The 21,421-nt window shown below is 41.5% G+C and overlaps 1 protein-coding gene across 2 annotated transcripts in view; it reads left to right on the top strand.

Annotated features, from left to right (window-relative positions):
* The window catches only part of RMDN2 (regulator of microtubule dynamics 2), a 31,280-nt gene that overhangs the window by 7,368 nt on the left and 2,491 nt on the right, over window positions 1-21,421 (top strand). For both annotated transcript variants that reach the window (XM_081188135.1, XM_081188136.1), the window contains 8 exons: window positions 347-542; window positions 1,087-1,189; window positions 1,912-1,972; window positions 10,643-10,718; window positions 11,374-11,451; window positions 15,486-15,584; window positions 16,685-16,738; window positions 16,838-16,918. In XM_081188135.1, the coding sequence (XP_081044261.1) occupies window positions 347-542; window positions 1,087-1,189; window positions 1,912-1,972; window positions 10,643-10,718; window positions 11,374-11,451; window positions 15,486-15,584; window positions 16,685-16,738; window positions 16,838-16,918 (748 nt within the window). The remainder of the gene's footprint in view (window positions 1-346; window positions 543-1,086; window positions 1,190-1,911; window positions 1,973-10,642; window positions 10,719-11,373; window positions 11,452-15,485; window positions 15,585-16,684; window positions 16,739-16,837; window positions 16,919-21,421) is intronic.

Raw genomic sequence — 21,421 nt, 5'->3', positions numbered from 1 at the left:
GCATAGAAGGTAACAATCAAAAATGGGTTTTTAATAGTGGTATACAGTAGAAGTGGACACTTTAGCAGTTAGAAGAATACATTTTAGCAGATTTCACTTAAACATGCAGTGCCTCAGAACCCAACCCCTGTGTAAATGGGGAGTTGCCTGTATTCTGCAAAAGCACAATTGATATTACAAAGTATGGGTTCTTCTCTCTCTCTCTCTTTCTCTAATTTCCATTAACTGAGCAACTTTCTTAAGATGGCATAACTGGTAAAATTGTGAAAGTTGCTAAGAGTGCTGGCTTTTGTCGCCTTTAGGAGAAGTTAAACTATTCCCACCCACAAAATCCTTTATGTTTTAGCTACATTACAGCTCATACTGACACTGAAGGAGAGTCTGAGGAAGAAAAAGGATGGATCAGTTCTTCCACATCCCCTCTGGCACCTGAAGAGAAGATAGAATTATTTAATCTTCTACAGAATGCGGACAGGTTTCATTATGGTTCAGACAATGAGAAAAGGGAGAGCTTCAAACTGCTGCTTGAAAATGAGGAAAAGGTATAAAGGGTCCATGCCATGCAAACATTTCATACTAAAAGCTATAATTCAGTGCGCTATATGTCATTCTCTTAAATGTTTATGTAATGTTAAAATTAAAGGAGGTACCACAGAAGGTGCCAGAGGAAATTATTACAACTCAGTCCTTGCTCTGATAGAAGAATTAGATTTTCTCAGCCACAAAATGTTGTGGCTGGAACACTGAACAAATGTGACATTCCTGCAACATAATCTCTACTTCAGCAGAAGGTGCTTGGATTCTGCACAACAGACTAGCAACAACTCTCCATTTTGTTGGAGGGTAACTGGAAAAAAATTATTGATTTGCAGTGGCTGTTTATTTCAAAGTCCTATTTGTTGTTCCTCAGAAGTATCTGGAAAGACCAACAAAAGAAATCAGTGGCTGAATAGAATGAATTAGAATACAATAAGCTTTAATATGTGCAGAATAAAAAGTGAGGACTAGCATAATAGGCATTTTAATTATGGCAAAAGAAATATGTGGTGAAGGCAATCTAATGTATCAAATTCTGTTTACCTGCAGTATAGAAATCATACTGGCTTTCTTTGGAGGCTTGCCCGAGCTTATGGAGACATGTTTGCAATAACCACAGAGGCTGAAGAAAAAAAGGACTATGCTACCAAAGGTCAGCTGAGTTATGTACTGAGTTTATAATACCAAGAGGATTAGGTTCCCCTGCTCCAGCCCTGTGTTTCACTTGGGGGATACTGGAGCCAGCAGAAGGGCAGAGCACCAATCCTTTTAAAAAACTATCATGATAGGAGTTTTCTCTTCATACCTGGGTTGTTTTTCAGTTACTAGACAAAGTTCTAGGCATGGTTACCCATGTCCCACTAAAATAACTGAGACTTGTTTCAGGGCAAACATGGTTAAGATTAGTGATAATCGTTTTAACCTTTGAACTGGCTTTATAAAGTTCAACATTGTCCATTAATTATTATTTTATTAAATTTATATACCACCCATCATCTAAAGGTCACAGGGTGGCTCACAAACTATAACTAACTACGGTGGAACCATGGAAGCCGAACGCCTGTAAACTCGAACGTTTCGACTCCCGAACGATTGAAAACCGGAAGTGATTGTTCCGGTTTTCAAATGATTTTCAGAAGCCGAATGTCTGGCACGGCTTCCGCAGCTTCCAATTCTGCAGCCAATCGGAAGCCGCACCTTGGAAGTCAAATGTTTCGGAAGTCGAACGGACTTCCAGAACGGATTCCGTTCGACTTTGAAGGTACATCTGTATTGTTATCTTTATATTGCATAGCATGTTCTTCAGCTAATATGGTCAGGTTTATTGTTATATCACGAATAGTACTTTTATGTTCTGTGATGCATCTTTTGCAGGAAAGCTTGTGAGTGAAAATGCTGTAAACCTGGATCCATCAAGTGCTGAGAGTCACCAGTGGTAAGTCTGAAGGACTTGGATCCATCAAATCAAATCTTTGTTGTTACAGCCAATGACCAGTATGAAGAAAGAAAGAAATAAATAAACACGAACCACGTAGAACACATTATCCAAATGTGTATAATAGGGTAAAATAAAATCAGTAAAAGTAACATAAAATAAACTAAAATAGGCCACACCTAAAGCAATACAGTGGAACCTCTACTTATTATCATAATCCATTCCGGAGGCCCGTCCGCTGGGCAAAACCAGATGCTAATAGAGGCGCCGTTGTGCGCATTTGGCAGCAGCATGTTTCTGCGCATGCGTAGATCATGGCAGCCACTTGTGCGCTCATGCAGATGGCAGAAGCCACTTCTGCGCATGTGCAAATTGTGGCAAACCCAGTGTTTACTTCCGGGTTTGCCGTGGTTGCAACTTGGAATGTCTGTGAGAAGAGGCGGATGTAAGTTGAGGTTCCACTGTTAGATGCATTTTGATCTGAAAGGAGTTAAAAGGACATAAAATGCATCTGATCATTCTGGGAATTAATAAAAAGGGGTTCAATAGATTTGATCTTTCCAGAGTTATAGGGGCACTTGCATTCAGACTCTCTTCCCATTTAAGCATATCTCCCCCCAAAGACAGCATCCTAAAAAGCAGAGACATCACCTTGCCAACAAAGGTCCGTATAGTTAAAGCTATGATTTTCCCAGTAGTGATGTATGGAAATGAGAGCTGGACCATAAAGAAGGCTGATTGCCGAAGAACTGATGCTTTAGAATTATGGTGCTGGAGGAGACTCTTGAGAGTCCCATGGACTGCAAGAAGATCAAACCTCTCAATTCTTAAGGAAATCAGCCCTGAGTGCTCACTGGAAGGACAGATCGTGAAGCTGAGGCTCCAATACTTTAGCCACCTCATGAGAAGAGAAGACTCCCTGGAAAAGACCCTGATGTTAGGAAAGATGGAGGGCACAAGGAGAAGGGGACGACAGAGGACGAGATGGTTGGACAGTGTTGTCGAAGCTACTAGCATGAGTTTGACCAAACTGCGGGAGGCAGTGGAAGACAGGAGTGCCTGGCGTGCTCTGGTCCATGGGGTCATGAAGAGTCGGACACGACTAAATGACTAAACAGCAACAACCCCCCAAATTGCTGAGGGAAGCACATTTAGGCATGAGAGTGTGAAGGCTCGGCAATACGTTTGGACCAAGAGACTTGAATTCATATTGATTGGAACAAATTTCACTCTATCCTAAAGCGAAAGTGTGGGGAAGGACCTTAGTCCCATGGAGAATACATGTGGGACATAACAGAAGGTCCCAGGTTCGATCTGTGGCCTCTCCAGGTAAGATTGGAGAAGATTCCTGTCTGAAATGATGGAGGCCCACTGCCAGTCATTGCTAAGCTGGATGGACCAGTGCTCTGACTCTCTATGAGGCAGTTTCCTATATTCCATCTCACTGCATTTTGTACATGCAGAGAATGTGTATACACACACGTGTGTGGTAGGAGGTCTCAGCCACTCACATCTTCCCAATATATACAGGAAAATATGTGCAGTTATAACACGTGGGATCCACATGTGTTGTGAATGTTCTTACCTACATGGAACTGAAATGCTGCCTGTGTTATACAGCCTGTATAGTGAACTCCTTGTGTTTTCATCTAAACGCAGAGAAAAGGAGGAGGAAGGACAAACAATGTTTCGAACCTCTGTAAGATCAGGGTCAGCCCACAATGTTTTGGCACCCAAGAAGGGAAATCTAAATGACATCTTGTAGTTAAAACACAGCCCCAAATCAATGGTACCCCAAATCTAATGCTTCACTTTGCCTCCTGCTAGAGTCAGCCCTGTTTCAAAGTAACGGAACTCTGAGCAGTGGCTTTTGAGTTACTCACAGATCCCTAGCTGGACCATTAGGTGGCGCTCATGGCCCTTCTTTCTCCCTGGCTTCCTCCTGTTTCAGAGCCAAGTTGTTTTTATTGTGATTTCACAGTCCACCAAGGTTGCCCGTGCTGCTGACAGCTACGTGACTTAAGTGGGCAAGAGGTTCATGAGGTTGCAGCCCAAATGCCTCTTGATGACATCCATACATCTCTACCCTTCCCTTTAATTTTGTGTCTGGCGCTGCTATCTTTTGTCTCTTCCTATGCTTGTAGAAGTCTAGGAATATACTTGAGACATACAACTTACATGCACAACTCCGTTTCCTTCAGAATTATTGTCATGTTTGACATTTTCCCATTCACTTTCCCCTAACTGTATTATTATCCTCCACCAGCGTAATTCTAGGCATGTCTATTCAGAAGTAAGTCCTATTGAGTTCAGTGGGATTTACTCCCCACAAGTGTGTGTGTAGAATTACAGCCAGTTTATTTTCTAAGTGCTCTGAATTATTACATTCAACTAGCCTCCCTCCTTTGTAGCTTTATTGGATAGCCTTCTTTAAACTCCAGTTAACTTCCTCTATTTACGCATGCTTTTTCAAACTTTATTTTTGAACCGTGCTGTGTATCATGGACCTAAGATCGGTTTTTAAAAACCACTAGCAACCTTCACAGTGATATATTTCTGATCCTCATGAGATGTTCTCCCTGCAAGTTCTGTGCTTTTGCATCATTTTTTTCATAGCTTTGGTTGGAAAAGTACACAGATGAGTACTCTCTATCCAGTATTACTTAAGTAGACTGGGCTAATGCACTTTGCAGCACAATCCTATGCATGTTTACACAGTCCCACTGTGTGCAATAGAGCTTACATCCTGGCCAGTATTTATAGGATTGCAGTCCTAGAGTTTATTTCAGAGAATGTAGCTGTAATTGATCGTGTTAAATCTTCATTTTACGAACATGTTTTGCTTACCAGAAGTTGATTTAGAGTTTTGCAAACAAATTTGTTTGGTTTTTTTGCATGGAGATAGTGCAGAAGTTACTAATCTATTGCACCTGATCTAAATGACTTTCCTCTATTGAAGACCTCAACTGCTGGAAAACCACGCTGTGCCAGCACTTAGATTTCTTCCCTGCAAGGATGGGACTAGCTTGTGAGTCATGAAAGCCCTCTAGTCTGGAAGCACCCTAGTGCTGCTAATCATTGCTCCTCAGCTGTAAGCTAACTGCAATTGACTACCTACATTTTGGGATGTGGGTGGCGCTGTGGGTTAAACCACAGAGCCTAGGACTTGCCGATCAGAAGGTTGGCGGTTTGAATCCCCGTGACGGGGTGAGCTCCTGTTGTTTGCTCCCAGTTCCTGCCAACCTAGCAGTTCGAAAGAACGTCAAAGTGCAAGTAGATAAATAGGTACCGCTCCAGCGGGAAGGTAAACGGCGTTTCCGTGCGCTGCTCTGGTTTGCCAGAAGCGGCTTAGTCATGCTGGTCACATGACCCGGAAGCTGTACGCCGGCTCCCTCGGCCAATAAAGTGAGATGAGCGCTGCAACCCCAGAGTCGGTCACGACTGGACCTAATGGTCAGGGGTCCCTTTACATTTACCTACATTTCAGGGATGTGCAATGCTTTTTGGTATGCTCAGTTCACTATGTTATGTCCACATTGTGGGTGTGGCATAGCCATGTGGGCAGTGTTCCCCTTTCTGCACTTTATTAGTAGCGACACATACACCCTTGTATGTACACTACGATGCTGCATAGTTTGTGCTCCTCAATGCCATTTTAGCACCCTGTGTTGTGTGTGTGCCTGTGTGTGGTTCTTACAGTTTTTGAAGTAGCGCAATTGCAAAATAAAAATAATTTGCTTTCAAATGTTTTCCGCACAGCACCAGATTGCAGCTGAGCTTTTGTTTGAGTAAACATGATTACAGATCAGTCTGAAGGTCCCTTGGATTTCACCTTAAAAGGCTCGATCTATGCTGTAGCCAGTTTCACTGTACCTAATCAGGTTTCACAACCTGGTTAGAAAACTTGCCAGCTTGATTTCTCCATGCTTGTTAGTTGCGCCATTCTACCATAGCTCAATTGCATTCTTAAAAATTAATTAATTATTGCTTGCAGCAAGGTTAGAGGGTTACAGTCAGAAACTACGCATCCTGTGCTTGGAAGTAAGTCATGCTCTTCTTAATGTAATCTATGAATCTAATTACTAACTGAAGCAATTCATTAAGGCTATGAACCAGTAGATCAGGGGTCATAACTTGATAGTGCAGAGCTTTTGCCCTCTATTTGACCACATCAAATTGTTGTGAAGTATTGTGAAATAGTGGGTGGAAGGTGAGGGGGGTCAATATTGAAAGAATTATAGCGTTCTCAGTCACAGGCTAAACCAACACAGGCGCTGGTTTTAGTGTTTAAAATCCTATGCAGCTTGGGACCAAGATACCTGAGGTTAGATAATCTCGCCCCTGGCATACATGAATTGATCACTATGCTCTGCAGGTGAGATTTTCCTATACTAATAGTAGTAGTAATAGTAGTAGTAGTAATAATAATAATAATAATAATTAATAATAATAATAATAATAATTTATTTATACCCTACCCATCTGACTGGGTTTCCCCAGCCACTCTGGGCTACTTCCTGCAGAATATTAAAAACACAATAAAACATCAAACATTAAAAACTTCTCTAAACAGGGCTGCCTTCAGGTGTCTTCTAAAAGTCAGATAGCTGTTTATTTCCTTGACATCTGATGGGATGGCGTTCCACAGGGCAGGCACCACTACGGAGAAGGCCCTCTGCCTGGTTCCCTGTAATCTCACCGTGAGGGAACCACCAGAAGGTCCTCAGTGCTGGACCTCAGTGTCCGGGCTGAACGATGGGTGTGGAGACGCTCCTTCAGGTATACTGGGCCAAAGCCCTTTAGTATTCTGTAGTATCCTGTTATCTTTAGTATCCTGTTATCAGGAGATAATTTCTGCACAATGTAATAGTCAGGCCTTTAGTGTTGTAGCACCTACCCTTCGGAATTTCATTCCCTTGCAAAATAGAAAGGCCCTGTCTCTATTGTTTCTTTCAGTGCCTCTTCCAGCAAGTTGCCTGAGCTGAGATCTTTTTCGCTCTGCAACTGTGTTGCAATTTTTTAAAAGAGGTTTTTAACATGTTTTGTCACTTACTCTTTTGCAGCCCTAGGTTCCTTTAGAAAGAAGGGCAGTTTAAAATTTTAATAAACAAATAAAAATTAGGTCTCATCTAAAGACACTTATGTGACATTACTTCTAGCATTATTGCTCAGAAGGGCCCTTTGCTACAGCCATGTCATTTTCTCTCTCTCTCTGTGTGTGTTTTTAGGGTAAAATTTCATTTTTAAGTAATTAAAGTTTGTGCCCCTGAAGAACAGCAAAACTCATGTATCTCTTTAAATGAAAAATTAAGTGAAAAATGCCAGTAATGCTACCATCTTCTCTTCCAGCAATGTGCCATTTTTAAACACAGTTCTTTTCTTCTGTTTCTTTGCTCTTCTGTTCCCAAACTCTCTTGGCTCCTGAGCCTCCACCTCTCCTACCTGCTCCCCTGGCTAATTACTTTCCTCGAAATGGAAATGTAGTTTGTTTCTGTACTTACCTTATTCCATGCTGCCACATATATAGTGGTACCTCGGGTTACAGACACTTCAGGTTACAGACTCCGCTAACCCAGAAATAGTACCTCGGGTTAAGAACTTTGCTTCAGGATGAGAACAGAAATCGTGCTCCCGCGGCGCGGCAGCAGCAGGAGGCCCCATTAGCTAAAGTGGTGCTTCAGGTTAAGAACAGTTTCAGGTTAAGAACGGACCTCCAGAACGAATTAAGTTCTTAACCTGAGGTACCACTGTGTCTTTGTACTTGCTTTTTATTTACAAAGGGTTATGTGAATGTGCAGCAAATGTATACCTCCCCTTCAAAGGCTTCCTCCCCCCCCCCAGACTTCCGGGTTAGCGCCATCGGCAATGGCGGAGTTCCTCTGACCGAGAGGAACCCGCTCCGTGAAAATCGGGTCTTGCCGCCGCGGCAAAGGCGGAGACCCTTTAAAAATCCCAGGCGGAGGAAGCCTGGGAACGTGGGATTCGGCTGACACCAGGAGCGCCTCCCCTACTCGTAGGGAAACCCTTTTCGGGGTCCCGAAGTGAAGTGGGGTGAGTGGCGCGGTGTTTTGAATCAACCGCTACTTTTACGGAGTGAGGCCGCACAGTTGTTGCCGGAGAGCGCTGACTTTTTCCTGTGGACAATTGGACTCTAAACAAATACCCGTGAGTAGAACGGAAAATTGGATTAAGAAACATTTTAATTTGGCACTGAAGCGGGAAGGTTCTAAACAGGAAGTCCGCCTCCTGTTTTTGTAAATAGATTGAAGCAAAAATTTTGCAAGCTAAAGTCTGGAAAGTCGTATATAAAGGTCTAAATTTCCTTCAGTTATTACCACCAAAACCCCTCTTGGAAGCAGGAGAAAAGGGGGGGGGATTTTTTGACTGTTCAAGCCTGCAGGTGAGAGAGTAAAGAAAGATAAATTTCCACCGTCTCAAACCTGGGAACGGGGTGTCAGAGACAGAAATTTATGGGGAAGTTCATTGACTGTGAACAGAACGTCTTTTGACAGATAGTTAAAAAAGAGAAACAAATTGATTCCAATGTTGCCTTTTGCATTCAAAAGAAACAAAATATTTGAAAAATGAAAGTAATTTTCTTTTGTTGGTCCTGTTTTCAAAAGATGGATACAAATAGAAATTGTCTCCTCTAGAGGGAGCTTGTTAAATTGTTGCTGGAGTCGATCTGGGGATTTCACAGCTGTGAAGATTAGGATCGTGAGACCAGACTCTGACCTTGAATAAAAATGTGTTTAGAATAAGTTTTAGAATAAGATCACCAGGTTGATGGACTAGATGGAATGGACAAGAAGGACTGACAAAACCCGAGACCAGGAAGAAGAGACGTTGGATGAAGATTGGAAGAAAGTTTTTAAAATTTTATTTTGAGAATTAGTGTGAAATTAACGAGTATTAGGAAAAATGTTGGAATGAAACTATTTGGCTTTAGTAGAAATGATATAAGGAGTCATGTACAAATAAGTTTTAAGTTTTAAGGGTTTTTTATGGTAAGATAAGGTTAAATAAATTAAGGTAAATTGAATGACAGAATATAGTGAAAGATGGAAAGGATTTGCTGAGTTAATTAATAGGTTAGATCGTTAAGATAAATTATATAACAAAAATTGAGAAAGATGGAAAGTATTTGCTGAAACAATTAATTAGAATACAAAAAGGGAGGTGTGAGGAGGTCGATGAAACAAGTAAATGAAAGATAAAGATATGGAACATTGGATGTGTGTTTTAATGTTATTGATTTTTTTGCTGTATTGTATTGTTTTTTATGCTTTTCCTTTTATGTATTGTAATGTATGTCTTGTCAATTTTTTGTTGTTTTCTTTTCTTCTTTTTTTGTAATTCTTAAACTTCTAATAAATATCATTTTTTTTAAAAAAAACAAAGGCTTCCTCCCCCCTTTCTTATTCGAGGCAGATACGATTGCAACTAGCGTGACTTTTGCACTAAGAAAAATAAGCAGCTTGTTATTTGTCTAGAAAGGCCTTTACATGTAAAAGTATCACCCTTAACTAGTTTAACCCAGCACCTTTCTTCCCTTGTCACGCACAGACTTGGAGATACTGTGAAAACCTGGGATTAGCTTGTTTGCATTTCATTGTTTTCTTTTCTAGCTGCAATCCGTTTAGCTATGGTATGCTGAGTTTATCTGATTAGCACCTAATGAGCCAAAGGGTTTTGGAGAGAAAATGTTGCCTGCATTTCTGCAAATTATGGGAATTTAAGTTTGTAGTACCCTTTTCTCATCCAAATAGTTGAAATTCCTTTATCTTTCCTGCTTAGGGCTGCCAACACTCTTGATTATTATTATTATTTGAAAGGCCAGTTTTGAAAGATCTTTCATAGCATCATAAATCATCTCTTTTGGGATACCCTGGATTTGTTCTATAAGGAAAATACAGAGTAGTTGAAATCTGTGTTGCTCTGTCCATGCTCTGCTCTATCCATACTGATGAGAAAGATGTTCTCCTCCCTCTTGTTGCAGCTGTCATAAGCCACTTGTGGTATGAACCTTGAATAGTGTATAAAAGCAGCTGGATTCAAAGCCATCAGGGTCATGACAGACAATATAAGGATGAACAATTTAAGCCCCACACTTCTAGTTATTTTGTATTGGCATATGGAATCTACACATTTACTCACAAGTTATTGATTAATCGATTAAGGCTATGGTCCAAAGGACACTCAAGCAGTAAGTCCTATTGAACTTAATGGGACTGACTTCTGACTAGTCCACATCCTTCAGATTGCAGTACACACGAACAAAGCTATTGTTTTGAACAAGAAAGAAACCCTTCTTTGTTTTTAGATTATGCCCTTACAAGTCGCGGCAGTCACTGTGAGAGAGAGGAGAAAGAACGCCTCTTCTAAAATGAAACACCACTCCTGTATTTTCTGTACTGAAAATTATTGAACAATTGCTTTAAAATTCTTTAGTACTTTTGGCCCATCAAAACGCTTAAATGAAATAATAGACTAAACATTACAGCTTTGCTTAAAAGATTTGGATGGGCTTTAGTCAGTTTTGACTACAAGCTGGTTTTGCCTCCGTGCTTTTCCTCGCATGAGGATCTTAGCCAGGCTGGCATTGTTGTGATTAAAATGATCATCAATGTTTTGATATTTCTCTCTCTTTCCTTGCTGCTTCCTGTTCAGGTTTGCAATGATGTGTGGCTACATGTCTCAGTTTGAAAGTGTGCAGAACAAAATCAGGAATGGCTATCTCTTTAAGGTATGTTTTTGGTAGCTTTGTTAAGCTGCTGCTATTATTAAATTACTTCCTCCTGACAGCTTTGAAGACAGTGTTTAGAGTAAAAGTAACTGCCTGGGGGACATGCTTCAGTGCCAGGATTATGCTGAGGAGATGAGATTATTTTTGTATGCTCCTACCAGACATAATGAAGTAGCTTTCAAACTGAAGAAGATTTAAGTATGACTTTGTGAACCAGCCATTCAATTTTTGTACTGCTCCCAAGTCTGAATTTCCAAAGAACAGCATGAGACGGGGAAAGAAGTGCATAATTATGTGTTTGTATAAAAAAAAAACCCCTCATTTACTCTTGGTTTACATTAACACTCTGAGGTCTGCTTGTGTCTGTTGATTCACTGCTGATGGAGTTTAAATGCAGGGCTGCTACTGATTTTAATTAAAGCAGTATTTCACCCTTACTTGGTTATTGATAAGACATTACTTGTTGTATTCTAAACTTTAGAGTTAATAGGCCAGGTGTGTTGGATAATTCTTGTCTGAGGCTTCTTTTTGATACAAAGATGACTTTGGACAACTATATTTACAGGGTGCCAGGACAAAAGGGAAATGGTCCACTTTGTGAACTTGAGCCTATAGCCAGGCAAAGGAAAGTTCATTTTGGTCTTCTTTCTTACAGGAGCATCTAGACAAAGCTATTGAGCTTAAGCCACAAAACCCTTTTTTATATTATCTAGCTGGAAGATGGTGCTATGAAGTAAGTGATCCTCATGTCCTTTTACTCAGCAGAAGCCCTGTGAAGCTTACTTAAAATTGTAGCATTGAGCAATTTCACTTCTGTTTTCCAAGAGGAGTTGAGTGTGTGAAGCTTTCTGTTAGAGAGCCATGCCACCTAGCCTAGTATGCTCTCCGCTGAGTGGCAGCAGAATCCAGACTCTTCTGCATGCAAAGTTCTGCCACTCAGCTCTGAGTCTATCCTAATGAAGTTTGTAAAGTGTGCCTGTGGCAGGTGATCTGTTGTATTTTATTTAGAGGATTGATCATTTGCTTTTCAATTCAAAATTCTCAAAGGGACAAAATTGAATGCAATATAAAAACAGCAGAATCCAAGCAACCAAGAAAAGGGGGCAAATTGCAACTGCTAGAACAGAACAAAACACAAAGCAGTAGGTGCTAAACATGCACTTGAAGAAGAAGAAGAGGAAGAAGAGTTTGGATTTGATATCCCGCTTTATCACTACCCGAAGGAGTCTCAAAGGGGCTAACATTCTCCTTTCCCTTCCTCCCCACAAACACTCTGTGAGGTGAGTGGGGCTGAGAGACTTCAGAGAAGTGTGACTAGCCCAAGGTCACCCAGCAGCTGCATGTGGAGGAGCGGAGACGCGAACCCGGTTCACCAGATTACGAGACTACCGCTCTTAACCACTACACCACACTGGCTCTCAATAGGCAATAACTTGGATCTGGAAGAAGAAGCTGGGGTTCCAAAGCTTAAGGGCAGGATGCATGATGAGGCTGACAAATATGGGACCAAGACCCCACCGTCCTCCTTGCCCTGGGAAGATGTCTGTCTCCCTCTGACGAACGTAGATGAGCCCTAGCTCACCTCTCCACCTGGAAGTTTCAGAGTACTGTGTTTCTAAGCTGCTTTGAGTGCCTTCAAAGCCCAGAGCAGCTACTGGGAAGATCGTTGCACCTTCCCCAGCTCCAAACTAGACTGCAGGGCTGAGGTTTAGACTTCTAAAAAGTAGCAGAACAAAACAAAAAAAAGTAGCAGTAGTATTCTCTTCTTCAAACCCATATTTAGTGTTTGCATATCTTTTCAAAAAAGGATGTAAGCTTTAAATCTACTTCTGCTTGGACCTGAAAGCCATTAGTATTAAAGACATATATATGCCAGACTTTCCTGTTCTTTTCACAAAAGAGAACATGCAATTTATGAGTAGCATCTCTGTTTCATGTTATTTAACTTTACCTTGGACATCACCCTACTTTGAGACTGAAATGGTATCCAAGATAAGAGAACTTCATATCCAAGTTGGAAAGGAGCCAAAACACTGAAGATAATAATCTTACTCTTATCAAGTAATCTAGACAGAATATCTCAAGAGAGAAAATTATACGTGAAGCAAGGAATTAGATGAAATCTGGGATCAATTAAAACTCAGGGAAGCAGAATTCCATACACTATGTTAATTGCATAGGCAGACAATTGATTCAGTGCAGCTATGGAAAAAACTGATTCAGAGACACTAGTGTGGGCTGCAGTACATTTGCTTTCATTAGGACACCATGATCACGGTGTTTGGTTTGGATGGGGGCAAATAACCGCTTTACATATATAGAGTTTATGGGATGGCATTGGGCAAATTGTCCCTTAGCTTAACCTACCTCTCAGAAGTATGGTTAGGTTGCACTGAGCCTAATAGTGGGGGAAATAATGTAATAATAAGGCATTTTCCAGAAAGGACCCAAGTTTGAAAATTGTCTTGGCTACTTTGAGGCCAAGTACAAAATTGCACTACTTGGGAATTTGCATGGGGTTTTTTGGGTTTCTGTAAACCCCACTGCCACATCCACCTCTTTGTAGTAGTGGAATAATTTAATGTGTACTTGCACTTGTTCCATCACAGTTTTCACTGGCCTCCCCTCAAAGCTCCCTGGATAACCTTGGGTCAGTCACATTCTTTCTTAGCCAAGCTTCCTCCACAGAAGTCTTGTGAGGATAAAATGGGATAATCCTGCCCTGAGCTCCTTGGAGGAACTGCAGGATACAAATGTGACAAAGAAATACAGTGGTACCTCAGGTTACATACGCTTTAGGTTACATACGCTTCAGGTTACAGACTCCACTAACCCAGAAATAATGCTTCTGGTTAAGAACTTTGCTTCAGGATGAGAACAGAAATCGTGTTCTGGCAGCGCGGCAACAGCAGGAGGCCCCATTAGCTAAAGTGGTGCTTCAGGTTAAGAACAATTTCAGGTTAAGTACGGATCTCCGGAACGAATTAAGTACTTAACCTGAGGTACCACTGTAACATGTACAGCTCTGATATAAAAAGAAGCATTTTTTTTTTTTTTTACAATGGCTTTTGTTCTAAAGAGCAAGAAAGGATATTCCTAGACTTTCTCTATCTGGCAATATTGTATTAATAATGAAAACCCCAAAAGGCCTGTTTTGAGAAATCTCATTTATAAAGGTGTTAGAAATTCTTCTGGACATATTTCCCTTTAACAGGGGCTAGAACAGAAAGTCAAAGCCCTGTATGCAATTGACATCATACATTTTTGGTGTTCCTTTAATTTTGTTGGAGATTATATATAGAAAGGTACTAGAGGCAAGCCAAGCAGTTCCTTTTTTGGGTACGAAGGCTTGTTGAGCAGTGAAAACCAAACCCTAAGCCAGCCAGAAATGAAACTGAAACCCTCAACGTCAGTTCTTATTAAATTTTGTAAGGAAACCTGTATAGTGCCAGACACATCTCATTCTTCTAAGCTCAAGCCACAGGTTTTAAGAAGCTAATTATAAATTCCACAATGGAAAAATTAGAAGTCCTATGACATCACAGCTGAACCTTGTGTGGGATCCATCAGTGTACAGTATTATGAGTGTATGTATATTGGAATTTGGGTGGTCCACATGAATATTATATAAGCAGTATTTCCCCTCATTTTATTCTTCTGTCAAGCCATATATGCTTCGTCTGGATTAGCTGAAACTGATGCTAATGCACAAATGTTCCTCCACTTCCAAGAGAACAAATGCTTGTCCACAACTGGCCTTACCAAACAAAACAACCCCAAACTGCTGGGAAGTTTATTTTAAAGTTTGAAGTGTCCATTTATTTGGTGTGTTTTTTAATAAAAATGACAGTAACATTTCCCTTAAGAAAGAAAGTAGGAAGAGGCTTTGAGAGTGAGGCGGGGAGGTCTATGTGCCTGCTACTTCCTATGTGATGACAGTTTTAATCCTAGAAGTATATTTGCAAGTCATTCCACTAACTAACAAAATATGTTTACATAACCTGTCTATAGTTGTAGGGAACTGTATTCTTTGGGGGCGGGAGGAAACCACTGACACATGAAGAATTTGAATGACACATCTACGGTGAAGTTTGAATATGTGTATTTGTATACACCCAATATATCATGTTGACCAATGTGAAGGGAATTCTAATGTCTTCACTGGGACTTCTCCTTAAATGTGGATTCTTGGTGTGCCATGGTGTTGTTTTAAATTCCTGCCTCCCCTCCCCCTTTAGACCAAAAATAAAAGCGTTTTTTTTTAGGAGTGTATCCTGAGATACAGTGGTGGCCATCTTGCTTATTTGTGAAAATACTTTATTTATATGCCACTGAATGCCAAGATAGCTTCTCATTGGTTTGCAAAATGTAAACACTATCCATCTGAACAGGTCTGCTAGTGCAAGAACTTTTAACCACCCTTTTCCCTTCCCATATGTCTGCTTATAAATATGCACCAGGGGCTGTTGAGGGAACCCCTGGAACAGATTCAGTGGGTGTTTGGAGAGAGGAGAAGATGCAGATGTTTCATTGCACAACTAAAGGTCCTTGTGCTAGCAATGCTGTTTAGTTGGATATCACCCATAAAAACCAGTTGTACAACTGAGTAGATCCAGTATGGAGCTTTTTTTCCAGGGTTGGTTAATTTGTTTTTCTTGAAGATAACTTATTATGGTAATTGGCTTGCAAAACAACACTTTGTTTCATTTCCTAAAAGCATCTCTGAAACAACACTCTCTCCACCCCTTCTTCCTGCTGTTTCCAAAGGTGGCTCAGTTGTCTTGGATTGAGAAAAAAGTAGCTGCTGCTCTTTTTGGGACTCCGCCAACTTCAACAATTCATGAAGCTCTGCAGAATTTTCTTAAGGTAGATACTGTTTCCCACTCCCTCATTTCTCTGCAAAAGCCCACCTACCAAGTGGCTGGTGTTCAAGAAATTTGCTCAACAAGTTGTTCTCGGCAGCTATAAATTCAAAGCTCTTCTAAAGGCCAAAGATTTCTGAAATGATATCTGTAGAGGAGTAACTGCACACATCTGCCTAAACTAAATTTAATTCATCTGCTGTGTCAGCGTTTGTTGGGATTTGGGCTGCTTAAAGTGTAAAACACCTTAAGGTTCATATGGAGAGCTGTTTATGTGAAAGCTGCACCTGTTAGAGCTTTTGGCTTGTGAATAGGATCCTGTTTGAAAGAAACCTGGCATGATGTATTGTGCAAGTTGCAAGCTGTAATTTGCAGGTTCTGCCCAGAATAGATGGGCAGGATCATCCACCCAGTGCCACGCTGGTCCTGCTTTTTGAGCTGCAAACTGCCTTGTGACCCTCCACCTCATTGAAACTGGGACCATTTTAATTCAACATATTCGCCTCCTCAAGTGCCCCCTCACTGGATCTGTGTCCCCATGGGTCCCACAATGCCAAATGTGGTACCTCAGTGGCGGAGTTCCCTGCCATTCTTTGTTCCACACACTTTGGGTTAGTGGTGGCAAGCAGTTGCAGCCTCAGCTGCTGGGTTCACCATTTCCTACTGTGCTGCATCTTTCTTTCCCCGGCCTGCTCTTGCTGCATGCCTGGCAGATATTCCACTACCACCACCAAGTGGTGTAGCCCCTAGGCCTACGTCCAGGGCTAACAGTGCCACTGTTTCTATGTCAGTGTGGTGTAGTGGTTAAGAGTGGTAGACTCGTAATCTGGGAAACCGGGTTCGTGTCTCTGCTCCTCCACATACAGCTGCTGGGTGACCTTGGGCCAGTCACACTTCTTTGAAGTCTCTCAGCCCCACTCACCTCACAGAGTGTTTGTTGTGGGGGAGGAAGGGCAAGGAGAATGTTAGCCACTTTGAGACTCCTTAAAGGGAGTGAAAGGCAGGATATCAAATCTAAACTCTTCTTTGTTCTTTATTATAAATATTCCGTTGACTTTGGTGTTCTTGCTGTCCTGTTCTTCATCTTTTTCTCTTCTTGGTCAGGCTGAAGAACTACAACCTGGATATTCGAAACACAATTATGTCTATTTGGCAAAGGTAAGTGAAACTAGTCTGCTCTCTTCCTCTAATATAATTTAGCGATTTCTATTAACTTAGGTACTTGGTGTGATGTTTTCCCTCCTCTCTCCTGTCCAGTGCTACAAAGATCTTGGCCAGAGGACTAATGCGCTGAAGTTCTGTGACACTGCATCATCAATCCTGTCAGTCACCAAAGATGTGAGTCTGAAGCCCCATTTAAATGTTATTTATTTATTTATTGGACTTGTATATCACCCTTCATCGTAAGATCTCAGAGCAGTTCACAAGATAAAAATGCAAGATACAAAAAAAAATAGCTAAAAGAAAAAACAACAAAGCAACAACCTCCCTCTTCCCACAGACACATTTAAAAGACTGTAGAATATTATTCAGCCAAAGGCCTTGTTGAAGAGCAACGTTTCGCCTGGCACCTAAAGATATATAATGAAGGCGCCAGATGAACTTCCCTGGGGAGAGCATTCCACAAAAGGGGGATGCCTTCTTTGGAAGCAGTTTCTGCTGCCTCATCAGTCACCTAGGGATGTTATGATACAGTCATGTATCATAGCCTGAATCATTAAGGCCTTTTCCATGCTATTGTTAGTCGTGATGATGAAGTACAGGGTCTGTATGGTGGTACTTGTCTTCTGCAGCTTTCATGTACTTTAAAGAGTGCCTGCAGAGGAGAGCTTCCTGGTACGTTGTACTTTTATTTCTGTAGAGCAGGAATGGGAAAGATTGTGGCCATCTAAATATTTAACTCCCAAACCCTGTCAGCCCCAGCCAGTGGTCAAGTTCTGCTACAGTTGTAGCTCCACTATATCTGGAGGGCCACTATATCTGGAGGGCCACAAGTTCCCAACCTCCTCTTCCTCTAGTGCTCTAGAGGAACAGTTAGAAACAACAAAAAAGAGAGAAGTCCTGGGCCCAAATCATTATGAAATATGGCAGTTGCATGCAAAGTAGAAGGTGGCTTGTGACATCCCCAGTGTGACTGATTGCAGTAACACATGGAAACTGCGTAAATACTAATATGATGAAATTATGTTTAAACAGAGGACTATCATAATAGTGATGCTTATTTTAATGAGGAACCGGGTGGCATGCCGTGTAGTTAGTCACACTGATCAGATGAGCTGTGACTGTCTGATTTTGAAGTTCTGCATTAGCATTGTCATAGGCAATTCAGTAAGCAGTCTGGAGCGTTCCTTAAGGCTACGAAGCCCAACATTGGAGGCCCACCATGCAAAACGTGCTACAAATGCACTTAAATATAAGATGGGTGGTATGTTTTTGCAGGGAGGAGGAAGACTTGATTCAGATAAATTATATCTCATTTACTTACGCAAGAAGTTTGAAATGTGGAATTCTGTAGTGCAAGCTTTGGGACCAGTGCTGCAAGCAGGTTCGGGGGGGGGGGGGAATTGTCTGGCATCTCTTCCTGTTACTTGACAGTATTTTGGCAAAGATTTGCAATGACTACAATAAATATCTTTCAAGGCACTGATACATAATTTCTTGGTTTGGTTATGTTGCCTTAATGTTGTTGAAAGAACTATCAAGCAAAAGCTTGCTGTGGACACATTAATTATGGAGTTGGATAGATTTCTGAATTCTCGGATCTCCAGTCCAGTTCATGCTCCAAGATAAACTAAGAGGTCCTTCACAGCTCTGTCTGCCTAGCTTGAAATTTCATATCCTTCCCAAGTGGCTCATTCTGCTATAGAATTCCTATGAGGTTTCCTAACACTTACCCTAAATCTGTTATACTGCACTTTAATCCTACAGGGAACATTCCAAAAGTCTCAAAGACTTTAATGTGTCCACAGAGTTGTTAATTCCTAGGGGTTGCCTGGTTTTCCTGTGTATTGCAGGGTGCTCTGCATTTTATCTCTCCAGCTTACCAGGGCTTGTAATATGGTCTTCTCAGTGGTGACCCTCCAGTTGCAGAATGTTCTTCTTGTAAGGCAGGCCAGTATTATTCTCCCCATATTGCAGTGGGGATGGGAGGACCAAGGATGAGTGAAAGTAGCTTACCTAAGGCCATCTCATGATATCATAGTGGAGGTGAGGCTTCAGATAGCAGTTTCCTGGCTAATAGTTGACATTATTAGCCATTATGGGTCACTGGCTCTCAAATGTAATGAGATTACTCTAACAAACCGTGACTTGTGTGAACATAAGCAATGAGCTTGAACACTCCCTCTTCTTCTCTGCTCAGCTGCAGAGGAGATTTATTTGTTTCTTATACCTCAGTGTTCAATGACATCTGATCCAGTTGTTTTGAACATCCTGTTGACGTCTGAACCAGGCCTATTTCTTCTGTTCCCCTTCTTGTTTTACATTAAGTTAAAAGTAGCACTGGTCAACAACAAATTTGTTGTCTGCATTTTTTCAGCTGATTTAGGATGAATCTGATGCGCTGAATCCAAAAATCACATTGGTTTTGCTCAATCAGGTCAGGTTTTTGAGCTATGGCCACATGTCATTTTTTTACGTTTTTGTTCACATGTACGCTTGTGTGGAGCATTTTAGAAGAAGTTGGTGGGGGTAAAATGCCATGTCGAATAATTGTTTTGATTGGAAATAATTATTTTAATGACAAGAAGTATTCAGGTCCGATAGTTCTGGGTGATTATGTCGAAAAGGGATCAGTTTGAAGTCACAAAACCTCGAAATCTTCCATAAATTGGTGCGGCAAAGCATAAAGTTGGGGGATCAAAACTAAGTTAATGGGGCTTGGAGTGCCACAGTACAAACCCAAAAATTGGAGACTGTTCATTGACAGCAGCAAGCGATCACTGAAATGTGTTCTGCTACACAACGGCAACCAGTTTGCCTCTATACCCCTGGCTCACTCAACTACACTGAAGGAGAACTATGAAGCGGTGAAGTATGTGCTGGAGAAAATTGGTTATGATCAGCATAAGTGGTTTATTTGTGTTGACCTGAAGATGGTGAACTTTTTGTTGGGACAAGAGTCTGGCTTCACCAAGTACCAATGTTTTCTGTGCATGTGGGATAGTAGGGACCGGGCTCAGCATTACACGAAGAAGGACTGGCCTGTGCGGGAGGAACTGGTGCCTTGCAAAAAAAGGAACGTCATCAACGACCCTCTGGTGGACAGAGACAGAATACTCTTCCCACCGCTGCACATCAAGCTCGGCTTAATCAAGCAGTTCACCAAGGCTCTGGACAAGGATGGTGACTGCTTCACTTACTTGTGCCAGGCTTTTCCAGGATTGACCATGGAGAAGTTGAAAGCTGGCATCTTTGACGGTCCTCAGATCCGTCAGCTCATCAGAGATCCAGAGTTCGGAAACTCAATGAACGAAGTGGAACTGGAAGCGTGGAAGGCATTTGTTCTGGTAGTGAAGAACTTTCTTGGCAACAATAAGGCCAGAAACTATGCAGAACTTGTCAACAACATGCTGACTGCTTTCAGAAACCTGGGCTGCAACATGAGCATCAAGATGCACTACCTATTTTCACATATGGACCGGTTTCCTGAGAACCTGGGTTTAATGAGTGACGAGCAGGGGGAGAGATTCCATCAGGACATGAAAGAGATGGAGACCAGGTATCGGGGTCGCTGGGACGCAGTCATGATGGCTGACTACTGTTGGACTCTGAAGAGAGACCTCCCTGCCGCTGAGCATTCCAGGAGTTCCAAGAAACGGAAGTTCAAGCCCTGAAGTTTGAAAAATGGTAAAGCAACATGCAATTTACGTGTACTTACCTTTATCAATGCCCACCATTCAGTTTACAGAAAACCTGACCTGATGGAGAGAAACAGATGCCATTTCCTGATTCAGCAGTGCAAAAATACCCTAAATCAGTTGTAGAAATCTAGACAACATTCAAAAAGTAAAAAATTGTTGCCCAGTGTAGTCAATATCTCTTTCCATTGTTTCTTCTTCTTATGACGAAACTACCAAGTTGCTGGAGATTTGCATCAAATAGCATGTTGCCTCTTCTGTGCATCTTTTTTGCTGTTAGCTAGAAATGAACTCACTGTGGGAGTTCAGTTCCTATCATCTTATCTGCTGTTGGCCAGGAAGCTTTCGTCAATGGAATCCCGAAATATCAGTGCCCGCTGAGTGTTAACAACATTGCAGAGCTAAACCCTTTTCCAATTATCTTTATGTGTGCCTTGTCCCATCAGTCCGGTGGTTGGGACTGGTGATTCCCAGAGTACAGTGACTGGGAATCAAGCCCAATACACCTTGCATAAAACTGAAGACTAATATACCTGGCTGTGTAGGATACTGCTTAAAATAAAACTAGTTTATTGCAGCTCCAAAAGACCAAGGCAACTGCTCCATGCAAGTGTCTGTGCAGTACTGGTGTCCTCAGCCACAGCATCACTAAATTTGCAAGAGTCAGAAGTGCCTCATGCTGCTATGGAGCCACATCACACAGACAACTTGCTGCTTGGAGATGTAGTGCCCACAGGGTTCCATTTGAAATGTCATATGCAGACAAATTGAACTTTGCAACTGTAGAGCAGTGACTTTGTGGGAGACACCAAATAAATCAAAATGCAATGTGATCCAAAACAACCATAACTATTGTAATAGACTATATTTGACTTCTAAATATATGTGTTTGAAGGGTCTAGAAATGATGATAATGTAAGCCACAAACGTCAAGCCACAGGAATGCCTGGGTTCACTTAAAGTCTTCCAAAAGGTGATGACT

Source organism: Podarcis bocagei (genome assembly GCF_964188305.1).
Source record: "Podarcis bocagei genome assembly, chromosome: 3".
Classification (NCBI taxonomy): domain Eukaryota; kingdom Metazoa; phylum Chordata; class Lepidosauria; order Squamata; family Lacertidae; genus Podarcis; species Podarcis bocagei.
The sequence above is the reverse complement of the archived record's forward strand: the minus strand, read 5'-3'. Positions and strand labels throughout refer to the sequence as shown.